Source organism: Gekko japonicus, unplaced genomic scaffold (genome assembly GCF_001447785.1).
Source record: "Gekko japonicus isolate JY-2015 unplaced genomic scaffold, Gekko_japonicus_V1.1 scaffold2027, whole genome shotgun sequence".
Lineage (NCBI taxonomy): Eukaryota > Metazoa > Chordata > Lepidosauria > Squamata > Gekkonidae > Gekko > Gekko japonicus.
The window spans coordinates 1-9279 of record NW_015176037.1 but is presented as its reverse complement, the minus strand read 5'-3'; the positions used below and the strand labels follow the sequence as shown (position 1 = coordinate 9279).

The window sequence follows — 9279 nt, the reverse complement described above, 5'->3', positions numbered from 1 at the left end:
CCTGCCTTACATTTAAAAACAAAATTTTAAAAAATCTGCTTGAAATCAAGGAAAAAAGGAATGAGGCAAAGACAGAAAAGCTCTTCTAACTTTCATGGCATTATAGGATAATTCTGAAGGAGGTGGTCTCTATCTCCTCCTGTACCATTTTTTTTTGAGGGGGGGGGTAGGATTTCTGTCAGGGTAGATTCAGAAGATCAGAAGATACACTGTAGATACTGAAAGTGTTACGTATGCATGCCACTAGATTTGGAAGAGCTAAACTTTGAAAGATAAGTAGATTTTAGCAGAATAAGAAGAAAATTTAAATTGTTTGATATTATCAACATTGACCAGTTCTAATAATTTTAAAAGAATCTTTGGGGGTTACATGATTGGTCTCCTTTACCATAAGAACCTCAGAGGCACATGAACCGTCATGCAGACGCATCGCTATGCACACTATTTTATTTGTTCTGAAGACTCAACACTTGGTCATTCTAACTTTATCAAACAAGGCCTATAACAACCCAGGCGGGCAGTTGCCCATAACCTCCAATCAGACAACTAAAGAGCAGCATCACATTGGCTTGAGCCGAATTTTCAAGTTTTCAGTCTTCATGCCAAAATTCCCAACATGGGAGAAGTTTTCCCTCCATAAAACAGGTATCCAAACTATGTGAAAATCAAATGCATTCTGCTATTTTTCAGTTAGAGCATAAAGCACTGCTTACAAAAAGCTGTGCAAAAGGCGCCACACAGGTTATAATGTAAAGCTTCAAAGAGCCGTGCAGCCCTTGATCTAACCTACAAAGCCAAAGTCATGGAAATTCCCGTGCCCTGTGAACAAAAGAAGCTGTGCAATCCCTGAGCTGGCACACAAGGACCAAGCTCAGGAAATCTTTCTGATCCAAGTGAGCCAATGCTGTGGCATTTGTGCACCTTGTGTAAGCCACACCTTCAGCTCATGTGACTGATATGCTAGTTTAGGCTCAATATTATCCCTTTCTAGTTCTTCAGATTCCTGAACAGATGTAGAATAATAGAAACACTGGATTTAACTTGATGTTCAGAAACCCACAGATCGTACTCCCATGCCTCACAATTGCAGGCACCACACCATTTTTAAGCACTCGATTCCCTTTTCAGTGACCACTTAGAGACCCCTGGGACTCTAAACAGGTGTTTGCCCTGCAACCCAGATACTTGAATGCAAGGGCAATGATGGCTTTGAGACCAGATTCACCATTGCTAAGAATCTGCAATACACAAGAGGAACTGGAGTAGGACGCAAAGGCAAGGTACACAGTGGGAAGTTGTATACTCTAAACTGCACTTACTTGGAGAGTTTCATTTCAATTTGCTGGCGTATTTCCTGTCTCTCTTCATCGGTTCTCCTTGGGAAAATGTTCCTGTCTTCCAGCTCCTGTTTGCTCGGCCTGTTCCGCAATTTCACTGCCAGCAACTCTTTCTTACATTTCCTTGGCAAAGTACCTGGAAGCACACATTGGGAAATTATGAACGTGTCAGAGAGGCTGTTCCTAAAATAAGCCAGGGAACCCTAGTTTATTGGACCACGTTTTCTTGGGGAATGGAATGCAAATCGTGAATTCTGCAGGAAGGTTGTTCAGAGAGAACATGGGACCTTTCATTTAAAACAGCTGGATGACTGGGTGGATCAAGGACCCACAAGTGGTTATCCCAATCCATGTGGCTTCAGCAGGGGTCGTTTTGTAGAAAAAGAGCTAGGGGAACTCATTAGCATAACTCATTAGCATATGCCACACCCCCTGACATCAGGGGCCGGGAGGTGGACCTGCAAGCCGCCGGCGGGAGTGTGAGGAAGCCCCGCCAAGGCCCTCCCTGGCCTCAGGCAGGCAGGGGTGGGGAGCGGGGAGGAAGCAACTTACCCTCCCTCTTCTCCTGCCTCCTCCTGGCTGAATGAGGGCCGGAAGCGGGGCAGCCGGAAGCAGGGGGCGGGGCTTCATCGTGTGCCCCTCCCCCCTGCACCTCACCTGGGGGAACTGCGATCCCCCGCGACCCCCCCCCGAATCGACCTCTGGGCTTCAGCTTCCAAATGTTACCCAGCCTGAGAATAGCCATAATATTATAGCACTTTCTCTGTTTCAGGGACTTCACAGATATTATAAACAACTGTGTAAGAACATAAGAACATAAGAGAAACCAATGTTGGATCAGGCCAATGGCCCATCCAGTCCAACCAACACTCTGTCACACAGTGGCCAAAAATACCAGGTGCCACCAGGAGGTCCACCAGTGGGGCCAGGACACTAGAAGACCTCCCACTGTTGCCCCCCCCAGCACTAAGAATACAGAGCATCCCTTGCCCCAGACTGAGAGTTCCTGTCTGTACCTTGTGGAAGGAGATTATCATCATCATCCTCCATCCTGCAGGAGGGATCTGAGAGAACATGGTTGGCCTGCAGAATTGGGCCAAAAAAGAGGCCAACTTCACTTCTTCAGGTAAATTGTCCCAAAGAGATGGAGCCAGTACTGTACAGGTGAGCCCATGGGCTGCCAGAGGAATGGTTTGATAGAGGGAGCCAATAGGAGGAGACTCGGAGAAGCTGAGAGGGGCACAGGTTTACACTGGGATCGAGCAACACTTTGAACAGTGAACATGCTTAGTGTTGTTCATAGTTTAGGAGGAAATTCATAACTGTGCTACCTAATGGGAGCAGGGGGCTAAATGACAGAGATGACACCTTGTTCTGAAATGGGAATAAGTCGACTTCAAGTATGAACCAAAAGAAATGTCCATTCATCTCTGGTTTGATTCTTACAGACCTCCCAGACCAAAGAATGGAAATGATTTGAGCTGGATATATGATCTTCAAGTCCCTGGGTCAACAACCAGTTTAGCTTGCAAGGAGGTGGGTCAGAACCCTTGTGTTGCCAACTCTGGGTTGGGAAATTCCTTGAGATTTGGATAAATAGCCTGGGAAGGTGGGGTTTGGAGAGGGGAGGGACCTCAGTACAGTATGACGCCATTGAGTCCACCCTCCAGAGCAGCCAGGGGGACTAATCTCCAGAGTCTGGAGATCAGTTGTCATTCCAGGAAATCTCCAGGCCCCACCTGGAGGCTGGCAATCAAACTTCCACCCCATAAGTGACCAGCCAGCAAGTCTCAGTGCCACATCCAAGGGCACGTCCGTCAGGAGGGAGGCATCTCCTGGAAATTCCAGGCCCGAGAGAAGCTAAATTTGCTGTGACTAGGGCTGGGGCATTTTCGGTGGCAGCTCCTACCTGGTGAAAAGAGCTCCCGGAGGAGATCCGGGCCCTGCGGGACCTTTCTCAGTTCCGCAGGGCTTGCAAGACAGAGCTCTTCCGCCAGGCCTTTGGATAGGAGCCGCCACCACCACTATTCCATCTGTACCCCTGTGCCCTAGTGAATTAACATCTGATTGCCTGGCCCCCAAGGGTGGAACGTGGCACTGGACACGGCTCTGAGCATAAGATCGTCAGTAGCTATGTGAGGTAGCTATGTGAGGTTAAGATCTTCCCTTCTTGCTTGAAATTTGCTGTAAATTGTTTATATTTTATTGTAATTTATTGTTTTTTAAATTATACGTTATTGTTTTAACCTGGCACTTTGTGCCCCTGTTAGCCGCCCTGAGCCTTTGGGGTAGGGCGGGATATAAATGTAAATATAAATAAATAAATAAATAAATTTTTTCGGATGACAACTGGAGGGAAGGATGAGTCCCTACTGCAGGCTCAGGACCAAAGCTCCTTCTAAGCTGTGGAGTCTTGTGAGCAAAAATTCTGCTTTTTGAACTAGTGGCATTAAAGTTGTGAGCGAGCGATTTGGCTGCTGCATAAACCAGTTTGCTCTGGAGCCCTCCTTCCTGAGCTAAGACCAAAATGTGTGAGCCAGAGGCTAAAACTGTGAGCTAGCTCACACTAACTCAGCTTTGAGGGAATACGGCTCAGGAGGACCTGCCAGCTGCAACACTCGACAGTATCAGTTATTCAGATCGGAAATGCAGACGTCTCCCTTCCTAGTCTTTTAAGAATTCCTGCAAAACACAACTCAGTCTCCATATATCTGAAGGGAAGCCATTCTTTGTTTATAAAGGAGATGAAGAAGGAAAGAAATCACTGAAAGACTCCTCCCTGGAGTTCACAAAACTCCTGCATCTTTGCGATACTTCTCTGGAAAGGCCAGCGTCTTCTCAGGCAGTGAACACAGCACCCCCCAGTGTCCATAATGAAACATGCAGCTCATGGAAAATAAACACGGCTGGGAAAAGTCGTGACAGCCCTGCTCCATCTAAGGCTCTGCGGAGATATCTTAATCTTCTCCCCTGCGGTTCAATTAGGGAATCCCTAGGCCTCGCTGTTGTAATAAGCATCGTGAGATCTGCCAGTTCCTGAATCCTCACTGAGTATGGTAGATTTTTCACATTTAATTAGAATTCTGTCTGGCTCCCGACAGACACACACACACACACACACGCCAGTTGGGCAGAGGCTCACGGAATAGCTATTAGCAGTTTACTAATGCTCCAGTTCAAACTTGTTTGCTGAGATATACATACACTTATTTAAGCAGGGCAAACCAGGCAAGTGTATCCAAACCCGGATACAAAGAGCATGTCCCGAGGTGAGGGGAACCGGCAAAGGGCAGGGTTTGGGGAAGAAAGATACCTCATCAGGGTATAACACCATAGAGTCCATCCTTCAAGGCAGCCATTTTCTACAGGAGAACTGATCTGTGTGGTTTGGAGATGAGTTGTGATTCCTAGAGATCCCCAGGCTCCACCTGGAGGGTGGCATCCATAGTTTGTATGGTTGTTGACTTGAGGTAGTGAGCTGTAGCTGTGTGTGTGTGGGGGGGAGATAATCAGGAAAGGCCTGGCCTAGCCAGTTTAGAGGTTTCATGCTGTCAACATCACACACCACAGTCATTTTGGAACCTCTTGTCAGGTAGACTGCCATATGGTTTATAGGCCTGGAGTTCGCCTGCCTGACCTCTGTACAAGTTGGTGCCACACTCCTTCCCTCATGCTTCTCTCCTCGTTATCACTGACCTTGCATTCCTGTCTGTCTGTGTAGTGTCTCCACGTTAATTAACCGTGAGACTAGTTTCGTTTCTCAGCCTCGACGGGCTATTTTCCCCCACCCGTGGAAAATGGGCCGATTGGCTCACAGGTGGTGGTGGGGGGAGCTGTTGAATCCTCTATATCACTATATGCTTGTTCTATAGTCGTCATTCCTAACAGTGACCATGTTACTGCAACCATAGTACTAACAATAAAGTAAAACCTTTCTTGGAAGAGTGTGCTCTGTTGTTTGACTGTGGGTCCTGACACCTCTCAGCACAGAGAGACTCCTATGTCTCAGCTTTAAGCCATTAGCTTCTGAGTCTGAGGCCTAAAGATTCCGGAAAGTCAAAGTATTATTCACAAATTTTTCCTTTCAGAAGAAAAAAAAGAGATTGAATTTATACCCCACCCTTCACTCAAAGTCTCAGAGTGGCTTATGATCTCCTTTCCCTTTTCCTCCCCACAACAGACACCCTGTGAGATAGTTGGGGCTGAGAGAGCTCTGAGAGAACTGGTCTTCAGAGAACAGCTCTGAGAGAACTTGTGACTGACCCAAAGTCACACCAGCAGCTGCATGTGAAGAAGTGGGGAATCAAACCTGGTTCTCCCCGGTTAGATTCCATGGCAGAGAGCCATTTTGGTGTAGTGGTTAAGTGCGCGGACTCTAATCTGGGAGAACCGGGTTTGATTGCACCTGCTGATGTGACCTTGGGTCAGTCACAAGCTCTGGCACAGCTGTCCTTGAAAAAGAGCAGTTTGTGTCAGAGTTCTCTCAGCCCCACCCACCTCACGGGGTGTCTGTTGTGGGGAGGAGAAGGGGAAGGAGTTTGTAAGCTGCTCTGAGACTGCAAGTGAAGGGCGGGGTATAAATCCAATCTCTTCTTCTTCTTCTTCTTCTTCTTAACCACTACACCAAACTGGCTCTTCAGAGTAATGATACTTTATAGGGCCCCTCTAAGCAGAGTTATACCCTTCTGAGAGGACTGATTTTAATGGGCACAGAAGGGTGAAACTCCACTTAGGATGGCACTATTCCTCTACTTCAGGGATTATTTCTATAACAGCTGTCTTTGATGGTGCTTTTTTATAGAGTTGCCAACTCCCAGGTGGGTCTGGAGATCTTCTGTGACTACAATTGTTCTCCAGACTATAAAGATCAGTTCCCCTAGACTCTAGAGCCCACAATAGGGTCCACACCCCCAAAGGAGAGAAAATGGCTGCTTTAGAGAGTGAACTCAATAGCATTATACTCTGCTGAGGTACCTCCCCTCCCCAAACCCTGCCCTTACCAGGCTCTCCCTCTCCCAAGACACTAAAACTCGAGGGCATTGAATGAAGCTGTTGGGCAGTAGAAGAGAAGAGAAGAGATTGGATTTATACCCCGCCCTTCACTGCCCGAAGGAGTCTCAGAGCGGCTTACAAACTCCTTTCCCTTCCTCTCCTTACAACAGACACCCTGTGAGAACATAAGAACATAAGAGATGCCAATGTTGGATCAGGCCAAAGGCCCATCCAGTCCAACACTCTGTATCCCACAGTGGCCAGAAATACCAGGTGCCATCAGGAGGTCCACCAGTGGGGCCAGGACATTAGAAGCCCTCCCACTGTTGACCCCCCCCCCAAGCACCAAGATGACAGAGTATCACTTGCCCCAGAGTCCCTATCTATACCTTGTGGCTAATAGCCACTGATGGACCTCTGCTCCATATGCTTATCTAATTCCCTTTTGAAGCCGTCCATGCTTGTAGCTGCCACCACTTCCTGTGGCAGTGAATTCCAAGTGTTAATCACTTTTTGGGTGAAGAAGTACTTCCTTTTATCCGTTCTAACCCGACCGCTCAGCAATTTCATGGAGTGCCCACGGGTTCTTGTATTGTGAGAAAGGGAGAAAAGTACCTCTTTCTCTACCTGCTCTTTCCCATGAGGTGGGTGGGGCTGAGAGAGCTCTTTCCAGAACTGCTCTTTTTCAAGAACAGCTGTGCCAGAACTATGGCTTGCCCAAGGTCATCCAGCAGCTGCAAGTGGAGGAGTGGGGAATCAAACCCGGTTCTCCCAGATTAGAGTCCGTGCACTTAACCATTACAGCAAACTGGCTTAGGGCAGACAAAAGGAAATACTACTTTACACAGAGGGTGATTAAAATGTGGAATTCACTGCCAGAGGATATAGTGATGTCCACAGGAATAAACAGCTTTAAAGGGGGCTAGATAGATTCATGGAGGATGTCTATCAACAGCTACTAGCCATGGTGACTGAGGGAACCTCCATATTCAGGGGCACTAAATCTCTAAATACCAGAGCCAGGAGGCAACATGAGGAGAAGGCCTGTTGTTGGACCTCCAGAGGAACTGGGTGACCACTGTGTGAGACAGGATGCTGGACTAGATGGACTTCTGGTTTGATCCAGCAGGGCTTTTCTTATGTTCTTATATTCTTACCCCCAAATCTCCAGGAATTTCTCAATCTAAACTTGGTAAGCCTACTTCAGTATCAAATGATTTTTCTCATGTAGTTACTCCACGCTTACACTGGTTTTTCCTTTCTGTGTATCAGACCACAAATGTCTACTAAAATTACTATACTGTTTAGCATATGGATCAGTGCCGGTTCCAGGTTTTCCTCGTAGGGCTTGGTCTCCAGGCCCCTGATCATCCTTGTCTCTCTCCTCTGTACATGCGCCGTTCTATCTACAACCTTTTGGAAGGGAGGCTTCCAGAACATATACATCGGGCCATAGAGATAATAAATCACCAGTACAGTTTTCACTACAGAAGTGGGACTTGACTCCCTGTTGCAAATTCTGTGCCGACTTGATTTTAAGTACTGCTCCACTCCCCACAACCCATTCTCCTTGAGCAAGTTTACCAAGAAATACATGGGAATGGAGGAACCCAGTCTATGAGAGCAACATTTTAAACAGAGTTTATAATATGGCTTCCTCTTACCAGAAATTATGGAATCATTCAAAACCTCTTCGTCCTGATAGAAAACAGAGTCCTCGTTGATTTCAGAGTTCATGATCAGGTTCTCCTTGTTCTCGTCGGACTCCTTCACCGAATTCCGCTTGTTCTCTGGATCGCTGCTGTAGCTCACCAAAGTGTCCTTCTCTTTGCTGTGCTCTATGCTGGATGTTCTGGTTGGGCGGACATCCACTCGCTTTTTGGGAGATCCCTTGTTTTCCCTTCCATGAAAGCTGGGGATGGAAGGCAAAGGACATGGTCCTTCAGACCAGACCCAATAATGAAGCATCATTTGAAGGTAATAATGGCCATAAACATCTTCTCTGAAGCACAGGACTCCACAGAAGGTTAGGAAGGAAGGATTATAAGATTACAGCATTTAGAATGGGGGAGCCAAGAATCTACCACACCTTAGGAGAGTCATAGAATCACAGAGCTTGAAGGGTCCATACAGGCCATCTAGTCCAACCCCCTGCTCAATGTAGGATCAGCCTAAAGCACCCCTGACAAGCATTCATCCAGCTGCTGCGTGAAGACTACCAGGGAGGGTGAGCTGAGGCAGCTGATTCCACTGTTCCGCAACTCTTACTGTCAAAAGGTTTTTCCTAAGATCCAGCAGCACTTTCCCACCCTTAATTTAAACCCATTCTTGTAAGTCCTCTCCTCTGCTGCCAACAGGAACATCTCCCTGCCCTGTTATCCCCAACCAAGGTTTCCCAAGGTTAAGGCACAAGGGGGCAGCGATTGATACCTTGTTCTGAAGGATGCTAATACAGTAGGCAGAGATGACCTTTCCAAAGAATGCTTTGTGTGTGTGTGTGTGTGTGTGTGTGTGTGTGTGTGAAGTGGTGTCAAGTCGCCTGACTTATGGTGACCAGTGTTCCCTCTAAGCTGAGTTAGTGTGAGCTAGCTCACAGATTTTAGCCTCTGGCTCACACATGTTTGTCTTCACTCAGGAAGGAGGGCTCCAGAGCAAACTAATCTATGCAGGAGCCAAACCGCTGGCTCACAATTTTAATGCCAGGAGCTCACAAAGGAGAATTTTTGCTCACAAGACTCCACAGCTTAGAGGGAACACTGATGGTGACCCCATAGGGTTTTCCAGGCAAGAAACGTTCAGAGGTGGTTTGCCATCGCCTGCCTTTGCGTAGCAACCCTGGAATTCCTTGGCAGTCTCCCATTCCAGTACTAACCAGGGTTGATCCTGCTTAGGTCTCACAATCTGACCAGATCAGGCTAGCCCAGTGTAACTATATGAGCTTATGTTTGTA

General features: G+C 47.2%; 1 protein-coding gene across 1 annotated transcript in view; it reads right to left on the bottom strand.

Annotated features, from left to right (window-relative positions):
- The window catches only part of PHACTR3 (phosphatase and actin regulator 3), a gene marked incomplete at its 5' end in the record, with an annotated part of 120909 nt that extends 112668 nt beyond the window's left edge, over positions 1-8241 (bottom strand). The window contains 2 exons of the mRNA XM_015426636.1: positions 1320-1473; positions 7994-8241. Coding sequence (XP_015282122.1) covers positions 1320-1473; positions 7994-8241 — 402 coding nt within the window. The remainder of the gene's footprint in view (positions 1-1319; positions 1474-7993) is intronic.
- Positions 8242-9279: the final 1038 nt, after the last annotated feature.